The 26392-nt window shown below is 33.6% G+C and overlaps 1 protein-coding gene across 1 annotated transcript; it reads left to right on the forward strand.

The window, feature by feature from the left end:
• The first annotated feature begins 1690 nt into the window (after positions 1 to 1690).
• Positions 1691 to 26392, forward strand: LOC135135433 (uncharacterized). Its single transcript, XM_064064474.1, has 8 exons — positions 1691 to 2019; positions 2072 to 2253; positions 3588 to 3724; positions 4622 to 4822; positions 16120 to 16457; positions 16510 to 16729; positions 24481 to 25970; positions 26017 to 26392. Coding segments are annotated over exons 1-8 (2853 nt in total). The 5' UTR covers positions 1691 to 2017; the 3' UTR covers positions 26300 to 26392.

The following is a 26392-nucleotide window of genomic DNA, read 5'->3' on the forward strand; positions in this document are numbered from 1 at the left end:
CTTCCATATTGTGTGAATAAATTTCTTGTTGTAGTTGTCAATTTTTTTTAAATCATTTTGACCATTTGATTATTCCAAAAGAATATGTCATAGATAATAGGGTAAATGTGTATAAGAGTGCGCATATGTATAAGAGTACGCAGTGATGATTTCTGGTTATTAGTGCCATCTGGGTAAGGTGAAGTTATACCATTCAGAATTTAATGTTAAACCTGAGATAAAGGTGCAAAAGTGACCTGAATATAGTTTATAGTTTGGTCGTACTGACGATTTTATGTTCACACGTTGTGTGGATGTAATTTTTACCGCTCATAGTTTTAGTTTTTTGTAAGGTACGTACCAGTTCTTTTATTTTACAGTAATAATTTTCATTAGTTGTAACTTTTAAGGTGTCGTTATACACTAACAGTTTTACACTTTCTGTCCATCAAAAGCTTTTAACTTTGAAAACATTAGGTTATGTACAAATGTACAAGAGTGCGCAGCGAGGTATTGTATAAGAGTGCGCATTGCTTGCAATACGTAATCTAATAGTCTTGGAGATACATATCATACGATAATGAATTATTTAACTCTACTACTTTGTACTGCTTCTCAAGTTGTGTGGTGGTGGTTATAGTGATTTTTTTTTTATTTTTACTTCCTGAGCGTGTTGTAATCGAGTCCGTCGACCGACTCTCTATTTTTACGTTTTCTCGTCTTTTCAAGACCCCTAGAGTACGAAGAAATAGGTCTCCCGTTTTATGTGTAGTCTGTAGTCACTTATTCCCATTTATTTTCACCTTAGAAACAAATATTTTTTCATAAAATGTAATGCGTACTCATAAGCGTTCAAATGCGCACTCTTGTGCAATGAACTGTCTAAGAGTGCGCATTTACACATCTTGACAAAAATTGAAATTACTCTTAAAATATAGTGGTGTTGGGGCGTACAATTAAATATATCTGATCTCTAAACATGTATATAACGAACCTATATCATAAAATTTGTCTATCCAAAAAAATTAAAAAGTTGTTGACAGTTTTACACTAAGTGCGTACTCTTGTACACATTTACCCTATACAGAATTTGATGGCTACGTTCATCAGACTTTTTCCGTTTAATTGCGTCTTCCAAATTAATTTATTTTAATCTTTCAACATACTAAATTTCGTTTTAGTTTTGGCATGGTCACTTCGTTTTTGTGCTTATCTTAATAAGTAGTATAGTGACACTAATTAGGAATCAATCTTCTCATTTTGCCCTTGCTCTTCGTTGGGCTCATTAAAACCTTAGTTTTAAAGTAAAATGAACATACTCGTATTGCACTGCACATTTTAAGTGAAATTAAATTTATAATATTTTGAAGAAATGTCTAAAAATATTACATAAGCGTTTTGATATCTTCATCAGAAGACATGCACTTGAGACTAGTTTACAAAACCATTGTTAACTCATACTACTAGTTGGTCATGTAATTAAATTATGAAAAAAAACAAATTTTCAAAACACATGATGAAATATTTTATTAGTCTTAACAGAAGATGTAGTACATGTTTGCATTCTGTGATCTGTGGGTAATAAAAAATTAAGACAGTTATAGCAGCTGATAAACAACATACAAATGTAAACATGGTTCATAAAATGAAGACATGAAATTAGGTTGTCATATAACGGAACATTATTGTCATTGTTAAAGAGACAAAAAAAGGCAAATAAATTGTTCTATGGCCGCCCCCGCCGTCTTGCGTCCACCCCAGTCATCAAACCCATCACTAAACGCTCGGACCGTTTACCATCCCCGCGGGCATTGAAACTTTGATAAAAGCTTGGTCCTCGCTTCGATCGAGCTTCCGAATTGCGCGTAGCTCGCTGCGCGCCGCCAATAGCAAAGCTCTGCCCGGCACCTCAATGTTTACAGACTTAATCGGTTTATTGCCGTATTTTATTGTTTTATCGACGCTTCGACGATGCCGTCGACGCCTCTAAACATCCACTAGTCGTTCCGATGATGCGTAAACACCGTAACGGGCCATAATGTGAGTATTCTAGCGTGCAACGTACGCGATAAATCATTCGACGAATTTTTAGGTTTAGGTCCATCGTGCTGGTGCTGGTGGCGGTTACGATTTTGGCGGCGGTCGCCAGCGGTAAAGACCAATGCAAACGAACTGAGTTCAAATGCCATGATGGACAATGCATTGCTGGGAATCGACAGTGCAACGGGTTCCAGGACTGTGCGGACGGAAGTGACGAGATCCCGGGATGTACGCGTAAGTAACACGAATTTGGATTTCGCGGTGTAAAATGTGCCACTACAGCGACATTTCTGCTTTTGGAAGAAAATCACAAATAAAAAACCGAAATAAATCGAATTAATATATTCATCACATACATAAATTTGTTTTCGTAATATATATATATATATATATTTTTTTTTTTTTCTTTTTATGTATTTATCCGCAACCTCTGCTACCCCTGGTGTCGAGGTTTTTCTTTTTTATAAAAGTGATTAAAACTACTCTTAACAGCACAAAACAAGCATGCTTTATGGATCTATGTATATCCACTTTATATGAATATGCAGTTGTTATTCAAAAAAGTTTCAACATATTAATGTTTTTTTGTTATTTGTTTAGTTAAAACTATGTAGTTATATGTGATCAGAACGTGCATCAATAATTTTATGTTACCGGGTTAATATGGTATTAACTGGGGTTTATTATATTGAAATACATATTTTGCATTACATAAGACAGTGAATAAACTAATAATAATTATAGTCTGTTTCATAGATATCAGACATTTTTATTCGTTTTATATTAGCTATTAATTATTTTGAAGCTGCATATCCGTCTATATGACCAGAGAGAAGTGGAAAGGGGGCGTTAATAGTCAATTTAGGTATCCATAATCGTGTTAGCCCTTAAAAGTACTCTGATATACTAACCTTGTTTGCAAGCTGTGCAAATTCTTCTAGGGTGTTTTATTTCACTATTATCGCTAACGCGTTAAATTCGAGCATATTCATTCTCAAAATTACTTATGAATAAAAAAAATACTGAAAACAGAAATCAACTTCGAAAATCATTAAATATTCAAGATCAGATTTACTTTGAATACTATTCTATTGCCGGGGTATTTTTTGTGTTTTTAACCGGTATATACCTACTACCGGTTTTTTACTGCGTGTATATTTTCCACCTATAATTATTATTATTCCCTCCACAATACGGTCCCATACAATATTAGCTACATTTGTACATTTTTTAAATATGAGTGGATAATTTCTGTTCCTTAAGTATGAGAGCTGAAAAAAACTGATGTATTTGATAAAAAATATATATATATATACAAAAATGTAAATTCTATTTGTAAGAAACTTGCTCACACACACAAACATGACAAGACTAACAATGTTTTACTGTCATTTTCTTATTAAAGTCGTAGTATGGGAAACATCAAGTTGCCTAAGAAAAAGCTTAACTCCTGTAACAATTTGTAGACGTACTTGGTCATTTATTTTGGTAAAATGTACCAGAAGCATAACTGTCAAAATATTTGTTTGCATTTTTACATTTTTTTCCATCATAAATAATTTCTCTAGCTTGTAATACGACCTACTTCGGTGAAATTGGCCGAACCTACGAACTGGAAGTGAAAAGGCCTACCGAAAATCAGATGCCCTTTTTATGTTATCTCAATTTCACGGCCGGTGGAGGCATACTTGGTGAACTCGTGCAGGTAATAAAGATAATAATCAGAAAGATGACATTTCGTTGCTTCACAGAGCTTGATTCAATGAATTATTAAATTTAATTGCTTATATGTAGGTAAATGCATGCAAATAACCGTTATTTGACTGTGCACACATCTGACGAGCTCAGGGACACAAATGGTTACTACAAATTATCCTTAATTAACAGTATTTATCCTTTTGTCATGACGAAAAAATATTAGCAGAAAGCCATCATAGGCATCGATATGTGGATGCCCTAGGACTTGAGCTTTGACGAAAAGTTTAATAGGCGCTGTAATTCCAACACATGTCAGTTTTGTTAAAAGTCTAGATACGTTTTAACAACGTTGGCATGTTTTAGCATTTATGATATGCCTGAAGCTGAGTATCTGTTGTACCTACAGTTCACTTAAACCTGAGCGAGAAAAAGTATGGTCGAACTATGTACCCCATAAATATATAGACAATCTATTTTAAAAACAAGTTTCATAGATTTCTTAGAAAGAAGAATTTTCTGTCACAAGAAAACTCAAAAGGGAAATTTGAGAGAAGAGTGTCAAAACACAAAAATTCTTTGAGACACGAAATAATATATATGAATACATATGTAGTATATATTATACATATTATTATGTAAAATGAGTTCCCTATGCTTCGAGCCTGAGTTCAACCATACAGAATAGTTACTTTGCTACTTTGATGATTAAGACCCTAATCAACACTTCTATTAAATTTTGTTAGCCGCTGATAAAATTTTTTACTTGTTTTCAATGTAGTGTCTGCACACATACGTCTTAGGTTACTGTTTCTTAACGATAATTTGAAAAAGTACCATCTGATTATGACTAGGTAGAATTCATTCATTTATACGTTGTTAATCGATATATACTTTTTCAACTAAGCTAAGTTTTGAGTCCTTCGCTGTGGGAACTTTTGAATCGTTTACCACTGAAGGATGTCCCGACGGATTTATATCAATTAAAGAAGGAAATCGGCCAACTTCAGGTGGAAAATGGTGTGGAAGTGCTTGGGGTTACACAGTATACTACAGTGAAACTCCTAGTGTCAATCTGACTTTACAACTCAACCGATTTCCTCAACAGGTAAACAGCAACAGTTTGATCTTAATCATTTTTAAAGAGTTACAATTATAACACGACTTTCCCACGAAAGCAAATCGATCTAAAGGGTCGACAGCTGTTTCATGTTTATTAAATAGTTAAGGGAGAAAAAGAGAACGAATTCTGTCTAAAACGGTGGTCAAAGTGAGACGGCATGCGGTGGTATGGCATATTATTAAGAGCTACGAGTACCAGCAAAAAATGCAGTAAAACAGGGTTCACGGTGCGGGTCTGTTCTTGCAAACGTATTTCTATAAAAATAGTAATCATGTCAATGTAAGTTGCACCAAACCGATTAACTCACTGGTATTTTTTCTAGTCTGCTAAAATTAACAAATAATTCTTATTCAAAAAACGAACTATGCGAAATTTAAATATCGTTGCTTAAAAAAGGAGGGCAACGACCAAAAATTATATACAAGAAAATGGTTACCGTATGTGAATAAGATGTGCCAATTTCGGTAGGCATAAAGTGCAGGATGTTTACGTTGTCCGAAGTAATTATTTGAAAAATTTTATAAGCCGATTTTGGTATAACAAAAATAATGGAATCTGGATTCCCAGATCGTTCACATCTAAAAATTTTGACAATTTTTGATGCGTCAAACCTTTTTAACAGTTATACAACTTATTCATTGCCGTTAGATGGTGATAACGGCCTTTTTTTGTAATATTTATTCTCTCAGAAATCTGCCGTATAGTAAACGGCTCTCTCACTAGTCTTTGGTATTCGTTGTCATTGTCGCTCTCACTACTATCAGAAAAATTTGCGGCAATTCCCACTATAACTTCTACGGCCACCATTGCAATAAATACTTTCATTTGACATTTAAAGTTCAAATGGACCGTGGCACCGCCATAGATCGGAAAGTAGGTCATTTCTGACCGATTACGCGTCATAAGGTACTGACTGCTTTCAGGCTTTTCCAACTTATTGAAAATGTATCCGTGAAATCGCTGACTTTGTAACCTTTCAGGGGTCAGAAAGTCTGTGTCTTACTGACTGATTGGAATATGGATTGATATGCATTAGGTAAACATTGCTATCAAATTGAATTTTATCAAATTATTACAAAAACAACACCAGCATATCTTAATAATAATAATAATAATAACATGTATTTAATGTCGAAAAAAGATACAAGATAGATAAGACGACACACAAAAGTAATTACAACAAAAGAAATACGTAAAAACTATAGTGGTTCCGGTGAGAGATTGGGATTTCTTGACAGTTGACATGTAAGTTGGCAGCAACCTAACACTATAAAATACACTGAAATTCCTACGCTGTCACTTACAGCTGGCTGTCACTGTCTCTGTTACAAATGTAAAACTACTGAAAGTTCCATTACTAAGGTTAGGCCACTTTTCTGACTCTCATCTCGAGTGCTTCTTTAAGGTACGTGTCCACTTGAGAGGACGCTTGCGAGAAATAATTCCATGGTCGGGCCTGCTCTCAACTGGGTAAGCTTATCGCCTGCCCAGGGTTTCTACTTGGTTTCTCCGAGTTTGTGAGCGACTCTCACAATACGAACGCGTTTCGTAGTGCGACAATGATCTCCGATAAGTCTGTTTTACTACAAAAATTCTCGAGTAATTTAGAATGATTTTGAAATTTCAAATTTCGCGCGAATATTACACTTTTCTTGGCGTAGATTTAGTGACTTTTCTGTCACTCAATCTCTCACCGTACACAGTATAGTAGTAATTAATTCATACGACTTAAAGTTTTTTCAGGTATTATCTATTTTTTAATTAAAAAACCGCCAACGTTGCACCAGCTTTCAGTTGGCAACATAGAAAAACCGTACCTACGTAGGGAACTTAAAATTTTATGTTGGCATGTCAGCTTATTGACAGCGCTTCGTTTAAAACTTGCACGGTGTCATTCATTTCGTTAATTTAAAAAAAATGGAAAGAAAAGTGCGAAATCTTGTAGACGTTAAGTTGAAAATAGCCCTCGTAAAATGTTCTGATCTTATTTTGGAACTGGCTCCAAATACATCTGAGCGAAATCTTCATGCAAAATTGGCGGCGACTTTCTCGGTATCAAATTGGTTTCCATAATAATTATTTCTACGATAACTGACACGGTTTTTCTTTGTAAATTAGGGATCTCGATCTAATGTAAGGCAAATTTTAAAATCATACCGTTAAGGAGAAACACTGATTTTATCTAGAAGTTCTGGGAGAAGGACAAAATTAGACGAGTTTGAAAATCACTTTTTTAAGGACGAGTTAGGTCGGGAAATACAGCACTATAAAGAAACAGTGGACAAAATCCTGGCCTTTGCAAAAAATAATTTAGAATACGGTGGATCAAGAAGTTGTTTATACAAAATTCTAAAATCAATGGGTTTCAAGTATAAATTTGAAAATAATCTGAAGATACTTACAGAAAAGCCATATGTAGTTGCCAAACGTATAAAGTTTCTAAAAAGTTATCTCAAATATAAGCAGGATTACCCCAATGTTAAATTCATATTCTTGGATGAAACATGGATATATAAACACGGTTCACAACTTAAGACTTAGGTCAATGACAATATGCCCACAAAAAAATACAAAATTCCCAAATTTGAAGGCTCGCGGTTCACTGTGTTGCACGCAGGTTGTTCAGAAGGCTTCAGTAACAGATGTAGCTTACTTTTGTATTCTTCAAACAATGACAGGGACTATCACAAGGCTGCATTTTTATTCAAGCATTGGGTAGTAGAACAGCTTGTACCAAATTTGAATTTAGTAATAAGTCAAAAATAGTAGTTATACTAGATAATGCTAGTTACCATTTGATCAAACTAGAAAAGCCACCTACAAAATCTTCAAAGAAAGCTATTCTACAAGATCATCTGGCCGAATATGATATCACTTTTGATCCTAAATTGACGCAGAAACAGTTATGGGCCTTAGTTGAGGCAAGAATTGTAAATGCCCCGATCAAGTATGAAATCGATATATTACTGGCACAAAAAGGCATTGATGTGTTGCGATTGCCACCTTACCATTGCCAGTACAACCCAATTGAGTTGGCATGGGCCCATTGTAAAGGATTTTACAACAAATATATCCATGAGAATTCCAATGACAAGGATCGTGTTAGTCACTTGTGGATTGAAGCTTTGGATCACTTTACGCCACAAATGTGGCAAAATAGCATCCACCACTGTGAAAAACTAATACAAGCAGATTGGCGTAAGGAAATGGGCATTTTAAGCCCAGAAAACATTCCGCCATTTGTAATTTCTTTGGCGGACCCAGATTCAGACAGCGACCTTTCCGACGATGAGAACAACGAATACATTATGGAAGTTGATGAGCCTGAAATGAACATCATTCTTCAAACGGGGCCTAGTTCATCAATATTTTGGTTTATTTTTTATTAAAAGTTTGTTCTTAACCTTTCAACGCGTCCTGTCAATCACTTCAAAATAATCCCCCCATGTCAGAACATGTACAAAGTTGTTGCTCACGCAGGCATAACAAAGTGTGAACTCTCTGCTCGAGCGTGCAATAATAATAATAATAAAGTTGCCGGTTGTTTCCGATATTATTATAAAAATATATAAATTTGCGACGTTGGTGGTTTTTTAATTAAAAAATGGACTTTAGCTATTCAAAGAGGATAAACTTACTTTAAAAAAAATCAAGATTATTGGTACATTCCAACTGAAATGCTAATTAAACATGACCACGGTCAAGAGAATTATTAATTGTAAGTTTTATTACTAGTTATTTTGTCACAATGAACGTATTATTTAGTTGCTAAACTTATCAAAAGAATCAACTTTAAAATCGTTATAACCACCAAAATGTGAGAAGGGATATTTTTACTATTTTTTTCAAATTCACTAGTCGATTATTATTATTAAGTGCGTAGCGGAGAATTACTCGACACCTGAGATGCAAAAAAAAAACTGTGCAAAAGAATTCGAATCATCTGCATGGCGATGCGATAGTGACTTTTTTTTAGAATTGTGACCTTAGATCATATAATAATTTATTATATGATCTAAGATTGTGACTATAAAAATCAGATCTGGAAATATCACTACAACCAATGTAAATATTTTTAAATATATATGAATCAAGCATAAAAATTCAACATCCCCCAAATTAGTCGAACGTAAGTTATTTATAAAAAAAAACCTTTAGCTCACTAAACGAAAGGATATAGCCAGAAGGGTTTAAATTGAAATCGAAACTGGTGTTATAGGTACCTCATTATTTAAAAAAATCTGAAAAAATCACGCACCCCAAAAAACATCCCATAATTAACGCACAATTTTTTTTTAATCTTTGAATCAAAGTGTCTCATTGAATGCTTACTAGTGTTGCATGGAAACTATTGGAAACCAACATGAACGAGAATTTTTTGTAAAAAATAAATAGGATCAAAGTTACCTTGAGTTTGTGTATGCTACGTTGCATATTTTTCAGCTCCTTTAAAAAATGAACTATAATCAAAAAATGTCCGCATTTTATTAGTCAGAAAAATGTGCTCCTAACAGCTCTATGTATTATTCTTAACTTCAAAACTTGAATCAACACTGATTTCGCCGAATTACACCAGCCATCTCACAGCTCAGCTTTAGCGATTTCTGTTATTTAAAAAGGTAGAACTTTTTAACAAGAACTTGAACTACGCTGTGAATAATTTTTTTTCTGACGAAGTGGGCAAATGAACGGTGATAATCGTACGTCGTTCTTAAAGGAGCTGGGGTTGACAAATAAAATGTCAATGTCCGTACCTTCTTTTCGGGTTACGTAAATAACATTCCAAATTACTCTTACATAAGGCAGTTTGTACTTTAAAGCTCTAATATATCGGTAACCCATAATTTCTGGAAGACAGCTACTACGTAATAAATCGTTAAAAAGTTGTGATAGGATAGAGTGATCTGTAGACAGAAATGTATTTGTAAATTTCTACTTATAGTAGACACGGGCTGTAATGTTTACCTTGCAACCGACCTTCAGATATTTCCCTAATGTAAATATCAATGTTGCATAAAAAAAGGAGACAGCCAATTTTCTCTCTTTCTTCATTGTAATGTGTAAATATGGTTTCTGGCAATATTTGTGAGGTCATTGGCATGATAGTTACCTACTAGCATTGTTTAAGTATATTATAGTTGGACAACCTAATACAAATTTTACTTCGCCTAAATAGTGAGCTTTAGGACAAGGAATCCAGGGGGCGTGGGACAAATTTTTCGTCAACGCGCATTTTCACTACAGTGAGCGAACGTTTTAGGTTTATTTTACTCTAAATCAGATGGCGCCATCAAACATTAGCAAAGGCAAACACCCTTCACTCTGCTCTTATACGAGGAGTTATCCATAAATACATAATTAACATTGTTCCGTAAACAGTAATGTGTATAAACATATATGTACAAAATATGAAAATATACTTGACATAAAAAATATGAAGCAACGCGTTGTAACGTGATAAGAAAGAATTGAATTTAAATGAATTTGACGCATATTTTTATTTGACTATATCTGAAGACTGACAGAAACTTTCCAAGGGTTTTTAAACTGGTATAATTGTTTAGTTTTATAAGATTAAAGTAAAACAAGATTTTAAGTAAAATTTAGATTCGTGGTGTTACAAAAATATTAACACAAAATGAAAATATATGTTCAAAGTAAATAACAGAATGGCATAAACTTTCGGCGTTAAATTACAAATAATAACAAGAGAGAAAAAAACGCATAAAGAACTTAAGAGGCATGTTTGTAATATCGAGTTGTTAAAGGCTGCTTTGAACATTGTTTGATTCTATGAAAAACAATTGCTGTTATCGGACATTTTGGTAGATTTTGTGCCAAAAATACGAGATAACTAATTGTTTCTTGAACTAGTTTCCGTAACTTCTAAAATTTAAAAAGGATACGCCGTTCTGCTGTAATAAAATCTAGAATAAGGTCAAAATCACACTAATATTACATCTGATTTTGTTAACCACATGCATATAATTTACATTAAAATAAGTTACAGACATTGTTTGAAATGTTTATTATAGTTCGAAAACAAGATAAAATAAATAAATAAATAAATAAAAAAAATGTGCAGTTTATAAACTTCAGAATTTTAGTATAAAAATAATCATGTTTGAAGCTTTATTTTGTCTGTTCCATTTTATTGGGTGTATTGGGCCCCTCTCGGGATATAACACCGACATCAGTGCACCGACCCAACGTTCTTCAACCGATGGGATGATTTATTACTTCCGTTATGCTGGCCCTACACACAGCGATTTGGTTTTCGGATTTTCGGCTAGATCTGCACAGTTAACTCTTTGCGCACTGCACACTGACATAGAGTATTTTGTTCACGGGAGCATCAAAAATATTACGCCGAAAGCATTTCTTCAAGTGTTATTTTTTTTAAGATGTCATATTTGTCAGCGTTTCCAAAATTTTCTTCTTTGCACAGGTCAACTAATTTTTCGTAAACCGCATTTTAAAATTTTTGTTATTGTATTTTTTACTTTTTAATTTTCTAAGGCATGAAAAAATTCCATATAGGTTTCTATGAATTTATTAACGAAATCAACTGATAACTTGCGCGCCATTTTGTGTTAATTAACACCAATAGTGATTATGATAATTTTATAATTATCATTTTAATGAAATTGGGTTCTTCACTTCGCGAACGACAGCAAACAATTTAAAATTACCGCTAGTCAAGCACCTGAAAATCCATCTCTCCCAAATATGTCTTTCTTGACACGATTTGTAATCCGAAGTCTCCCTCCACATGCAATTTTTCGTCGCCTGAGAACTTGTTTGATCTACAGACCAAAGCACACTCAGGCCAATATCGGCTTTAAGCGATTTATCTATAAACCGATATTCGTTAGAGTTGATGTGATACACATCCACTACGAAGAACTAACCCATTTCGACCATTGGACTTTACAACGAATAAGTGAACAAAGTTCTTGAACATCTTAACGATTTAATACCTACATAATGTTCCCGAATGACAAAATTTACATTTCAAATTGTATTATCAAATTACACCCTCCAAAATTTGTCACGAACAATGAAATGACGCAATCTCCAAATTTTACAATAGTAAAATTGTAGTTTCGCCCCGTTTACGGTTTATGCATCCGTGTCGAGTCACCTTAGACGTCAAGATTTTTGAAAAAAAAAATCAACATTTTCCAATTTATAATGTCATTTAAATTTTAAAAAGTAGAATAGTCCTGATCTTGTGATTTATGCCTAAATACGCTATTGGGATTTTTCGGCTTGATGATTTCTCGATTTTTCAACTTTAATGTCTCAATTTTTCAATATTTCAATTTTGGGCTTTTCCGATTCCTCCATTCCTTAAATTTTCTATTTCTCGATTTTTTTATTTTTCGATTTCTCAATCTTACGATGTTTCAATGATACGATTTCTCAATTTTTGTCCTCTTCAATTTTACGGTTTTTAAATATGTCGATTTTTCAATTTTTCAAATTTTCACGTTTCTAAATTTTCAGTTTGCCGATTTCTAAAGTATTTTTTTTATTTTTCCATTTCTGGATTTCCTAAAGTTTCGATTTTTCACATCTTCAATTCCTCAATTTTTCGATTTTTTAAGATTACGATTTTTCAATTTTGCTTTTTTAGATTTTCGATTTCTCAATTTTCCAATTTTTTAATTTCTCAATTTTTTGAATATTTCTTTCAGTTATGAGATTTTTCAATATTTCAATTTTTCGACTTTTCGATTTTTGAATTGATGGATTTTTTTTGATTTCTCGCTTTTTTCCTTTTTGGATTTTAAATTTATTGTAAACTTTAGATTTTTCAATTCTGGGACTGTTTAATGCTTGGATTTCTCAATTTTTAAACTTTTCGATGTTTTAATATGTATTTCATTTTTTAAAATTCTAGGTTTTTCGATATCTCGAGTTTTCAGTTTTTCTATACATATTTCAATTTTTCAATTTTTCAATTTTTTGAATTTTAATTTTTGATTTTCCAGTTTTTCTTTTTTAAAATTTTTCGATTATTCAATTTTTTAATTTCTCAATTTATCGAATTCAGATGTTTCGTTGTTTTGATTGTTCAATTTCTCAATTTTTCAATTTTTAACTTTCCTTTTCGGTTTCCGACTCCTCAATTTCTCGATCCTCCCATTTTTCGATTTCTCGAAGTCTCAGTTTTTGAATTTTTCTATGTTTCGATTTTTGGATTTCTCGGTTTTTCGATTTTTTTCTTTTGAGCTTTTCAATTTCTGGATTTTCCAATTTTTCAATGCCCCGATTTTTCAATTTTTCAAATTGAATTGGATCTCTCGATTCTTCAATTTTGCGATATTTTAATTATTCATTGTTTTAAATTTTAGTTTTTTCGATTTCTCGATTTTTTGACTTTTCAGTTCTTCAGTATTTAAATTTTTGAATTTTTCAAATTTTTGCGTTAAATTTTCAGTTTTCTGATTTCTCAATTAATCTATTTTTGATTTTCCCACTTCTCAAAGTTTCGATTTTTCAGTTCTTCAATTCTTCGATTTTTCGACTTCGCTTTATTGGTTTGTCGATTTCTCAATTTTTGGATATTTCTTTCAGTTTTGATATTTTTTCAATACTTCGATTCTTTCATTTTTCGACTTCTAGATTTTTCAATTTTTTATTTTTGGATTTTCAGTTTTTTGTTTTTTATTTCAATTTCTCAATTTTTCAACTTTTTCATATTTTAATTTTTAAATTTCTAGATTTTTCGGTTTCTCGAGTTTCCAGTTCTATATTTTAATTTTTTAAATTTCCGAATGTTTAAATTTTTTGAGATCTCAATTCATTGAGATTCGGATGTTTCGATGTTTTGATTATTCAATCTCTCGCTTTATCAATTTTTCCATATTTAAGTTTTCGATTTTTCGATTTTGGCCTACTTCGGTTTCTCAGTTTTTTTATTTTTCGACTTCTCGATTTTTCGACTCCTCGATTTTTTTTGTCTTTTGATTTTTCGATTTCTCGATGTCTCAATTTCTGAATTTTACAATGTTTCGATTTTTCGATTTGTTGGTTTTTCGATTTTTTGTTTTTCGGTTTCTCGATTTTTCGATGTTTCGATTTTTGATTTATCCGATTTTTCAATTGTCCAATTTTTTAAATTCTCGACTTCGTTGATTTTTTAGTTTTTCAATTATTAAATTTTAGATTTTTTTTTTATTTTTTTATTTTTTGATGTTTGGATTTCTCAATTCTTCAGTTTTAGGATATTTTAACTTTTCAATGTTTTAAATTTTAGATTTTTCGATTTTTTAGTTCTTCAATATTTTTTTATTTTTCAAATTTTGACGTCTCTGAATTTTTAGTTTTCGGATTTCTCAATTAATCTATTTTTTTATATTTCCATTTGACTTCCTAAAGTTTCGATTTTTCAGTTCTTCAGTTCTTCAATTTTTCGATTATTCAGGATTTTGATTTTTCAATTTTTCGATTTTTTAAGTTTGCGATTTTTAGACTCTGTTTTTTTGACTTTTTTGTTTCTCAATTTTTTAATTTCCAAATTTTTTGATATTTCGTTCAATTTTGTGATTTTTCAGTTTTTCGATTTCTCAATTTTAACTTTTCAATTTTTGAAATTATTAATTTTTTTCGATTTTTTGAGTTTTCAGTTCTCTATATTTCAATTTTTCAATTTTCGGAATTTTTAAATTTTCGATTGTCCAATTTTTTTTTATTCGATTTTCCAATTTTTCGATGTTTCGATTTTTGAATTAACCGATTGTTCAATTTCTCGATTTTTAAATTTTAGATTTTCCAATTTTCATTTTTTTTATTTTTTTATGTTTCGATTTCTCGATTTTACAATGTTCCCATATTTGAATTTTTCAGTGTTTTAAATTTTCGATTTCGAGGATTTACTGTGTTACAGTAGTCATCAGTCATTACTCATCAAGAACGATTATTGCTGTGCGTTAAAATGCCTACATACTGATAAGCACGTACATACAAGACACATTTAAGGCTGTTTTAGTATAATTTTTGCAATTTTAAATTTATTTCTTGATGTCTAAATCGTATATATTTAAATGGTGATGAATATTTTGTGATACAATCTTAGGATAAAATGCATTTTAGTTTCAAAAATAATATGTATTTAATGATTTGACTACTGTTAATAAAAAAAATACGTAAGAAGATGTTCATATTGAATGAATTTGGTGTTCATAGTTTGATGATAATCCATAGTTATTCTGGAGGCAAATTAAATGACTTGTTACTTATTAATTAAAGTAGTGGTCGTTTAATTTCGTATACCTTTAAAGTGGACGAAGGGACGCATATTTGTTAGCCATGCAGTTCATGGATAATAGGTATACCGCGATAATATTAAATTTTTGTTACCTTAACCTTGAAACAGGTATGCACTACATATACATATATTACATATATGTAAAGTCTTCAACACGTACGTTTGCTTATTTTGTGACTGCTCCCCGTACAACGTACTGATTAATACGTCCGTTTACTACCTTATCGACATCACGTGCTTACGGACTATTTTTACCCCCTTTCGTAAGGTACCGCCACTTCATGGTGAAGCGAGTAAGATGTAAAATATATATTCATTCTTTTCTACATGGGAAAGTAATTGTCCGTATAGGTTGTCCAACTATAATATACTTAAACAATGCTACTAGTGTCATAATTTCCATTTTCCAATGGCTCATGAATCGTTACGCTATTTTTGTTTCTTTCTACCAAGTATAACTGTAGCCTCTTGCAATACAGGACTTGTGAATTGTGACAGGTGACAAGCGGTAACAAATATCAAAGTAGTGCTAAAACAGTCCCTAATTCAAATTTCCAAATGGGTTGAAAAATCTTGAACCGCGTTACCATTTTACAACTGTACCCAGACTGGACACATGCAACTCTTAGCAGTTTTAGGTAGAGTATGACGAAAGATAGGGCGCAGTTATGGCTTAATTGTTACTCAACATGGGGTAATTTTTACGACTTCGTCAAAGTGAGCTGTAATAAAACTGTTTGCTTGGCCAGACTTCCCATACTGTAATAAAGTAAATAAAGAATATTTCACTACGGTACGTGGCCTACCTAAATATTTGTGTAACGTACCGTGCCGTTTGCTTGTGATTATTGAATTTTATAAGGGATTTGTTGCAAAATGTTTATGAAGTTATAGTCGTAGACGTACTATATCTTTAGTCGAACTCTACCATTTTGACTATGTATGTAAATTTAATTACTTATTATTTTTTTATTTATGTATATCAAAATAATTCTTTTACTTGTAGCAGAGTTCAGGATACTCCTTCGAGTTCAAACTATCGTACAAATTTCTTAAGCTAAGTGACGCGCGTATTCGTTATGGCAACGCAACACAGCGTTCCTATCGTGGCAAACTGAGCACAGGGACGTATTGCGACCGTTTATTAGAAGGCTGTTCACGTCGCCCTTGTCGCATCCAATCTCCTAATTATCCAGGGATTTACCCTAGAAATGTCAGTTGTCATTACCGAGTCAGGGAACGCAACGTTCCAAATGGAAAACATGCTCTTATCGCAGTCAGACAAGCGAATTTTCACTACAAGGAGCATTTGCCCAAGTTCGATAACAGCGACAGAGTTTTGCGGTAAATCGCCAAATAGATCTGTTTCACAGTAACTCATCTATTTTTCTTTTAGAATATGGGATCAGTGTAACATGATGCAAGACTATGTTGAGATTTTGGACGGGTGGGGACCATCAGCTACAACACTAGCACACTTATGTAGCGGTGAAACTGTGCCGGAAATTATCAGCAGCGGCCCGGAACTTCTAGTCAAGTTTCATACTTCACCCTTCGGAAATCCCTTCCACCCACTACCGTTGTCGTATTTACCGGGATTCGAACTGGAGATTGAAGTAAGAAACCACAACGGCGATTCAAATAAAAAAAAATTGTAATTGGCTGTGTTGTCGGGATAATTTGACGTAAATACACCTTATTTGCTTTCATTAATCAAAATTTGTTCCTAATTAAATATTCGCAATAAGAAAACCTTGCTGACACGAGACTGATTTTATTTTCATGGTTACATAAATTTGATATTTTTCACTTTTACATAAGTGATTTGCTAACCGCAAATTCATGTCTTGCTACTGTTTTTCGAAACCTTGGCCAACTTCTAAGGACTTCATTTGAAGAACCGTTGTAAATATTTTTTTATATCAAAGAGACCGACATGATGTAACTTGATTGTTGACTGCCGGTAGGACTGCAAGTCTTTGTTGAAGTTGAGTGGGAGAATTTATCTGACGTAATAGTTAATGTGAATAATCGATAGTGTTGCCAGAACTAGCAGAATTCCGGTACCGATAGCGGAATTTTGACCTAAGGGCGCCGCAAAATTTATGTCTGCAAAATTCTGATGAATTTTGCAGACATAAATAATAATGACCTGGCTGTATTTATTTAAAATCTAATATTACAAAAATTAGTGGAATTTTTTCAAAATATCTGTGTGAAAATGGGGAAGACTTTCCTTATCCGGATATTCAGGGTGGTATGGAATTGAATGCAAAAAATTTAAACGGTGAGAGAACTCATTATTCGCGTAAATTTTCTATACAACATTTTATTCAAAACTCTGTTGTTCAAGAATTAAAACTGAAAATAGGTGGACTATTAAAATGATTCCCCGCCTATGTGTACTTCTTCAATGCAACAAAAACGATCCGCGCTTCATAAAAACGCCCCCTTATATCAGATAATAAAGTCGTCGCCCACATGTGTGTTCATGAAAAAAAGCATAACAAATACAAGAAAACCTATTTTATTCCCCAAAGGGCTAATTTATTAACAGCAAAAAAATACATGTTGATCACCGTAGTACCGTACGTTGGCACAAAAAAAAAACATAAAATATCGGATGGAATTACACAGAATTCTTGCAAACTTGCAACACTCGACAATGGTTTCACTTCAACAATAGCAATAAAAATCAACAATATATAGATAAGTATGTAGTACCGCATTTCACTTACTTATAAAAAATGCTCAAAATGCCGCCTTTCTCTATTAATGCATACTTGAATTCGCCGGGTCATTGAAGTCTGTATCCTCTCGCTCATAGCCGGATTTTGACGAACTGTTCCTGCTACAGCATTCACACGGACAGTTCGTTCTTCCACTGAATCCATAGAGGTCACGTACACTAACTCGTTCAGATGTCCCCACAAAAAAAACACAGGGAATTAAGTCCGGGGAACGAGGAGGTCACAGCGCTGGCATTGATCTATTTCTGCCAATGCACTTCCTTTCAAAATGCACATTTAACAACTGGGTAATTTAAGTTTCTACCGTTTGCACATGTAAAAGTTGATATGGATGCTATCCTTGTTCGTCAAGGGTCGACCATACAATAAAGATCTTTTTTTTTGCAAAACTGCAAAAATTATTAATTACAATTATTGTAAAAAATACAGTACTCGTAGTGCTAGGTACCGAGGAAAGGGTGATGATTACTGTCCTGACACTTATCTACCAGATGCAATCGCCCAGGTATTGTGTGGCACTCTCCGCGCGCAGTAATGTCGACCACTCGATGCGGTCAGCTACATCGAGTGCAGTGGCGGGACCTGATACTCGCGTGATTGCAAATTATAAAAAACGTTTCTAGCTAATACGACCTGCCAAATGACCACTCTGCACGTGGATGTAAACACTGAGGGCCTCATGCAAGTAATAAACATCGACCACTGGGCTATCGCTGCTACCCCCGATACCTGACCGTCCGACACGTTTACGCCAAGGCATCCTCTCTCTCGCGCGCGCCACTGTTACGTACTTGGTAGATAGTTGTCAGGACTTTAGTGATGATACTGATCAAGTACGGTTTCAGAGATGTTCCTGATTTATGTTTTATAATTATTTCTGTTCTTCTATGCTAGATTTTAACAGCATAGGTAGACCTGTGCCATAAGCGTGATTTTAGTTGTTATATTTAGTTTTATTATTTGTATTTTTTTCAAGTTCATAATCTGACTTATGCAAAAACTATGTTACAAGCATCAATAAAATATTCTATACAGCTGGTGAACGAGCAGGGTGATTGGTGATTTTAATGTTTTTTAACTGCTTAATTTCAACCACGTACCTACTTAAAACGTATTTTTTCTCACTTGAGAATTTTTGAACCATTCTGTATTCTTGTTGGTATTCCACCTTTACTGATGGTAAGAAATAGATTTCGATGCGGTCACCTCTGCGTTCATCACCTTTTCAACTTCATCTTAAAAAAAAGGAGACAACTAGCAGCTTCATTTCCCATTCAGGCTAGTTCTCTAGCCGTATGCTGTAAAAACTTCAGAGGTATTTCGTCCCATAAGCTTATCATATTCAAATATTCTGTATCATTAAAGTCGCTTTGTTAGCTATCTGCTTGTATAATGTTTCTTTTAGCATTTCCAAATGTGTTTCCAAATTCTTCAAAATACATTTCTTGTAGCAATTCGGCTGTTGTATTCCACAGCACTTTAACAGCAGTTCCCTGATCTTGACCTGAAGAATTTTGCTAATATCATCTGTTAAGGAAAAACTTCCCTCTGTACAAGGTCAATTGTAACTAACTTACTCAATACACAGAAAAAATCACTATGGCAATTAGTCAGGGATTTAAGGTACCTAAAATCTGCACGGGCTTCAGTAAGGCATTTGACAAAATTAATCACACTGTTATTATTAGTAAAGGGTGATCAAACAGTTTTCAGATCAGAGTTCTTTTTCAAGATTATGCATGCCATTCCATTGCCAAGTCTAATCTGAAAACTTTTTAGTCAGTACTGTTGTTGTTTGTATTACACTACACCTATCCAAATGGACATACATTTCCTTGCAAAAATGTTGATTAAGTCATCACAAAATTTTAGAAAGGAAAACTAATTTGAAACATACGCATAGCACACTTCTTTGCACTTACACGCATTATACAGGGTGTTCATTTTACCTGTTACACATATTATGCACCCCAGGGACCACTTCGTCCAATTTAATTTTTTTTAATAAGTAATCATAGCAATCATAGAAAAAAAATGACGAAGATGTCAATGTCAAATAATGACAAAATTTAAAAAATTAACACTCAATTTATTAATGGATCAGATTACAACGAAAACAAATTTATAATAAATGTTCAAAGTGCCTGCCTGCACTATCTTCACAAAGTCCTATCCTACATTCAAAATTTCTATGAACTCTATCTAACATGTCGGGAGTTATAGATCTGCATGGCGCTATTATGTTTTCCCGTAAGTGGTTTTTATTTTCGATTGGGACACTATACAGGTTGTTTTTGAAATACGTTACCAAAAATTAATGAAGGTCTTTGGCATCCTTAAGGAATCGAATTGAGTAAGTCTCAATCTTTTTTTAATGATGAAAAAAATCACCTCTAACCACCTGCTTAGAACACCACTGATGAAAATATCCACGTAAATTGATTGCATTTAATTTGAATACAAACCTAGCAACGAATTTAAAATTATTTTGAATCAAAATGCATAGTAAGCAAAGGTAAAGTCAGATTTGACAATTCGAAAATCCTTGGATTTTGAAAAGTAATCTTGCCTTTTACATTAAGATTGAATAATTACAGAAGCGAGTAGTGAAACGAAAACGATTTATTTTTTATAGAAATTGCTCAAAATACCGACCATCATTCGCAATGCATGCCCGAGCTCGACGAATTAATGATCCTTGCGCTCTTCTTATCATGTCTGGATTTGCTCTGATAGTAGCCGAAACATCATGAATCCTATTTGTCAATTCTTCAATGGAATTAATAGGTGCCGCATAGACTAATTGCTTCATATGCCCCCATAAAAAATAATCACAAGAATTTAGATCTGGTGACCTAGAAGGCCACCGTACTGGACCGTTTCTTCCGATCCATTTTCTTGGAAATGTTTGATTTAACCATTCCCGCACGTCATGTGTATAGTGGGCAGGGGCTCCATCATGTAAATACCACATATTCCTCCGGGTAGCTAAAGGTACATCCTCTAAAAGATTTTCCAACGTATTATTCAAAAAATTAAGATATGCAGCGCGAGTTAACCGTGGAGGTAAAACATATGGACCTATCAAGTGATGTCCTACCATACCTGCCCACACGTTTACGCTAAATCGTTCTTGAAAGTGCCCCTCATGAATTTCATGAGGGTTTTCATCACACCAAACGTGTGTATTATGACAATTAAATACCCCGTCTCTCGTAAATGTTGCTTCATCCGTCGACAGCAAGTTTCCAATAAACTGTTGATCTTCATCATTTTAGGTCAGTCATCAGGTAAATCAGCTTCTTTGAGAGCTTGTACTCGTTGCAAATGATACGGATGGAGTCCTTGTTCTCTTAATGTACGCCAAACGACAAATGGGGAAACACCAACTCTGTAGGACAGCCTTCTGACACTGATACTTGGGTTTTCTTCTACCATATTTAAGATCTCAGGTTCAGCAGCTAATGTCCTTCTAGTTCTCTGTCGGCCACGATCTGTCATTTGGGGACGATATTCAGCGTTGTCTCTAAGATGCTGAACGGTAGCGGTAAATGTATGATGATCGGGCACAATTCGTCCAGGAAATGTTTCCCTATAAAGACGTTGTGCTTCACGAGCGTTTCCAAGGGCCCTTCCATACAGTAGGACCATATCAGTTAATTCAGCATTTGTGTAAACCATTTTGATACAACTGACACAAAATTGACAACAGTACCCTGCCAAATAAAATTTTTATTATTGCTAAGCGAACAAGATGGCATTTTGAATTACCTTTAATACAGTGGCGTACTGGAAATTTTGACCGAATATTCGATTAATTTTATCTCGAAAACGAAAAAACTTTTATATAAAGTATTTTTTGTCAGTTAGTTCTATTTATCATCACCAATTACCTGCTCTCTTTTGGTAGTGTATTTCAAAAACACCCTGTATATAATAGTATATTATTAGCCAAGGTCGCAAAGCCAAGCATTCTAGACCGAGCGCAAATTAGAACCCGAGACGCGCAGCGTCGAGGGCTCTGAAGCGCGAGGTCTAGAAGTGACTTTAGAACCGTGGTTAATATACTATTTTTTTCACTAGTAGAAACCATAAGACAATAAATTGAAAAAATGAAAGTTTAATATTTTGACGCATCATGATTTTGTTTTGATTTCTAATCAAACTTAATCTAAATCTTCAACACAAAGAAAACCGTTTACACTTGTCGCTGAATTAATCATTTTATCTTCCACCGTGTACCAACTACCATGCGTATACTCAAGTAATGTTAGTAGCACACATTTATTCATTTTTTAAGAAATAATCACTTCAAGTATTTCGTACATAACCTCAATCTTCTTTTTGAACCGTGGTCGCAAAAGTTGAACTTTGCTACCTCTAAATGAGTCGATATTTGCATGCTTCATGGCTGCTAGTGAAAAAACGTCATTTTTCAGCTTTATTTTTATTTTAAACACCCTAATCAATTAATCGTGTGTAACATTGTTGTGATAATTAGGTATTTTTAGTACACATCAGCTACTAAAATATTTTCCAATCAAAGGTCATCTTCAAATTTAGTTCATCAGATCAGTATGGAAAACCTCTCCCCAACATTTCACATTTCTGACTCCAGAGATTTGAACCAGACGATGATCACTCAGCACTTCTCTCTTTACAAAAAAACTAGCTTTTCCCTGGCGGCTTCGCTCGCGTAGACGATTCGTCGTGTTGAAGAGCATTATTACCAAATTTCAAGTAAAAAATATATTGAAGAGCATAATACAAAGTTTCAAGTAAAAATCGTCATAAAAATATTTTTCCTCATACAAATTTTGTCACCCCCTTTCATCTTCTTAGGGGTGGAATCTCAAAAAAAAATGAAATACGTGTTTTATTATTTATGTTAAAGACTTCTAATACCACGTTCCACGTAAAAATTTACAATAGAAATATTTGTCCCATACAAATTTCGCCAACACTTTTCACACCCTTTGGGGTTGAATCTCGGAAAATGCTTAAATACGTGTTCCATTATGCATTAATACTAAATTCCATGTCAAAAATTTACGATAGAAATATTTTTCCCACATAAACTTAGCCACCACTTTTCACCCCCTTAGTGGTTAAATCTCGGAAGTTTTAAGTAAACATTAGGATAAAGATATTTTTCCCATACAAATGTAACCACATCCCTTAGCAGTTGAATCTCGGAAAATATTGAAACACGTGTTTCATTATTTGTGTGAAGAGCATTAATACCAAATTTTATATGTGCATTATTGAATATCATGTAGATGGTAACGCTAACCAAACTTTGTCTAATCATCCCTACCAATAATATGATGACGTCACTTAAAATCGTACATAGTAAATGGGATTTAAATTGTACTCCTATAAAATAACATAGTCAGTCCTACACGTGTAGTTGCTGAATCCGTATTGGGTTTTTACCGGAAGCGTCCAGATTTTTGGAAAAAAAAAATCAAAAATATGTAACAATATTTTGCAATTTAATTTTGAATCGGCAAAACCGACTGCTTTGAAATCTTTGCAGATGTGTTAAAGTTATCATAACCATGGTAAATTTTTAATCGAAATATATTTGCTTATTCCCCCTAAAAAACTGATGACGTCACCACAAAATTTTGCCGAATAAATCTTATCTAAAATGTGCAAAATATTATGAGTCTATCCATGTATCAGGTGAACACATTCATATTTTTTAGATTTGCTTATACAAGGTGACTCAAAAAAGAATAATGAATGAGTTAATTTATTTTATTGATAAATTAGGAACTGCAACACCAAATGCTTTGAAATCTTTCTGACGTTTTGAAGTTATTGTAAGCATGGTAAATTTTTAATCAAAATATATCTGTTTATCCCCCAAACAATTGATGACGTCAAAATTTTGCCGAAAATTTCGGGAGTAGTTAGTGTAGTCCAGACAACGAGAGCTGAATTCAATTAACAAATCGAGTCCAACGAGTGTCGAGAAAACCCAGTGAATGTTGCGCCGGAATTATTTTTATACATAATCGCTCTGTAATTAGTCGTGTAAATCCGAGTAACTAAGGAATAAATTGTTGAATTTAACCCTCGCCGATTTTATTGACCCGTACAACGTAACAATATTTTTTAGGTTTGCTTATATGTATTGTAAATTTAAATTTTTACGTGAAACTTGGTATTAATAGTCTTTACGAATAATGAAGTATTTTCCGAGATTCAACCCCTAAGAGGGTAAAAAGTGATGGCGAAGTTTGTAAGGGAAAAATATTTCTACTGTAACTTTTATGTGGAACTTGGTATTAATACTCTTCAATACAAATAATGAAGCACGCATTTCAGATATTTTCGAGATTACACCCCTAAGAACATAAACGGGGGTGACAAAGTTTGTATGAGGAAAAATATTTGTATGTCGATTTTTACTGGAAACTTTGTATTAATGCCCTTCAATACATTTTTTTACTTGAAGCTTAGTAATGCTCTTCAACAAAACGAATCGTATACGTGGGCGAAAAGCCAGTAACATAATAAATAATATATGTATCTTATATTATACCTAATAGTTAATAACGAATTGTCTAATTTATCCTGAATAGTATCAAAATAATATTTCTTTATAGGTTTTCTATGTAAACAAAGAGTCTCCTACCTACATTGAACATGGGAAAAAATGTGAATTCCTCGTCACAACATTTGACAATACTTCTGGCCTTCTTGAAAGTCCTCTACACTCCCTTCCTCCGAACACAACTTGCCATTATCACTTTCGAGGACACCCTAAAGAAATAATTTGGATTAGCTTCATCAAGTACCATGTGACCAATGAACGTCTGACAGACTTTAACACGGGCGAATGCGATGTTCAGCTTCAGATTTGGGATGGCGACATTAAATCTGTTAATACAGTTCCACTGATAGGGCAATTTTGCAAAGACGATAAACCAAAGCTTTGCGATCACTCCCTTCTCAAAAACTCTTCAAGACTCACACGACCTTGTGGTTTAAGTGAAAGCTACGTGTCGTCAGGCTCCGACTTAACAATTGCTCATTCAATTAGATATGGAAGCGTGTTATATCCCGTGAGTTTTGTTTTGAGATATGAGTTTGTAGATTTAACGCAAGAGGGCATCCAAATTTCGAGAAATCCTTGTGACCGAATGTTTAAAGAAACTTCAGGAAGGTTATTTTCGCCAAAAATTACTTTCTTGTTTGGAAGAGGAGGACAGAAAGACTTGACGTGCACCTACCACTTTGAATCAGACGAGCAGCAAAGGCTAAAAATTACATTTTTAAAAGCAAGTTTCGGAGATAAGGAATGTGGATCAGTTTACAACCCAGAAATAGGGAGATGGGTATGTGAAGTAAAATCTTTTGGGAATGGCTTCGCTAATTTGAAAATATACGAATATCCGTGGACAGGAGTGGAAATCTTGAGAGACTGTCTTTGCAGTAATTTCAGTGAAACTTTAACTCTTGTGACGAAAACTGCGAGAAAAGTTGTTATAAAATTTTCGGTTACTGGTATGAAAATTACTGATGATTATAAGAATTACTTTTTTGAGGCAAATTATGAATTTATTCCCAGTCATGTAGAAGGAAACTGTTTGAATCCTTGGAAAAGTCGAAGACTTAAAGGCTCTAGTGGCGAGATTTCAGTGCGAAACAATGCACAAACTTTAAAACAGAATGAGCACAGTTACCAACAAAACCAATCAAATGCTTACTGTTTACATCAACCGTGGCTTATTGAACCTGAAGACTCTCTTAGTAATTTTATTTACTTAAAAATCAAAGGTGTTAACAAGAGGGATTCTAGGTTATGTCCAAGTAAAAATCGAATTCTTGTGTATCCAGCAGGAAAAACCGAGGATGTCCGAATTATTTGTCCTTACTATGAAAGCATAGACGATGTAGTTGAGATGTTCTCAGAGGGATGGAATCTCTTCTCATACCGAAAAATCCAAAATAAGAACTCTAGAAGTTTCATTATTGAATTCCTACAAAGAGAAGTAGGAAATTTTGCAGTGACGTGGATGGAAGTGTCAAAAAATCCGGCGTTGACTTTACCAAGCACTCTACTAATGATCAATCCTCCGGACTGTCCTCACAGGTATTTAAATTATTGTGCAAATCGCTTTATTAAATTTCTTTTGCAGTTGTCCGGAGCTAGGAGCTTGCATCAGCTCAGATCTCTGGTGTGACGGCTTACGCCATTGTCCTTCAGGTAACGACGAACAAGAGTCCAATTGTTCGATTCACGCTGGATTTCCTATATCATATCTGAATTCTGTGGCCCTGTGTGCTATAGCTCTAGTAGTGATAACTACTGTTATTATTGTAAGTTTCTATTTCTTCAAACATTGGAGACGTGAACAAAAGAATGTTATTGTATCAGTAACTGAACATACTTTCCTAGAATTTAAGAGTGGTTTGTGTTAAATGGGAAGAGTTAATACTTCATCGACTGACAATATATCTGTTGTAATAAATGTAATATAAAGTTTTTATGGTGAATAAAATCGATAAACTTGA

The sequence above is a fragment of the Zophobas morio genome, unplaced genomic scaffold (assembly GCF_036711695.1).
Source record: "Zophobas morio isolate AGI-343-1 ecotype UQ-CSIRO unplaced genomic scaffold, CSIRO_AGI_Zmor_V1 ptg000024l, whole genome shotgun sequence".
NCBI lineage: Eukaryota > Metazoa > Arthropoda > Insecta > Coleoptera > Tenebrionidae > Zophobas > Zophobas morio.

Coding starts and splice junctions, on each gene's coding strand:
- LOC135135433 (XM_064064474.1), top strand. Junction 2,254..3,587: donor CGAGATCCCGGGATGTACGC/GTAAGTAACACG, acceptor TAATTTCTCTAG/CTTGTAATACGACCTACTTC. Junction 4,823..16,119: donor TCAACCGATTTCCTCAACAG/GTAAACAGCAAC, acceptor TTTTACTTGTAG/CAGAGTTCAGGATACTCCTT.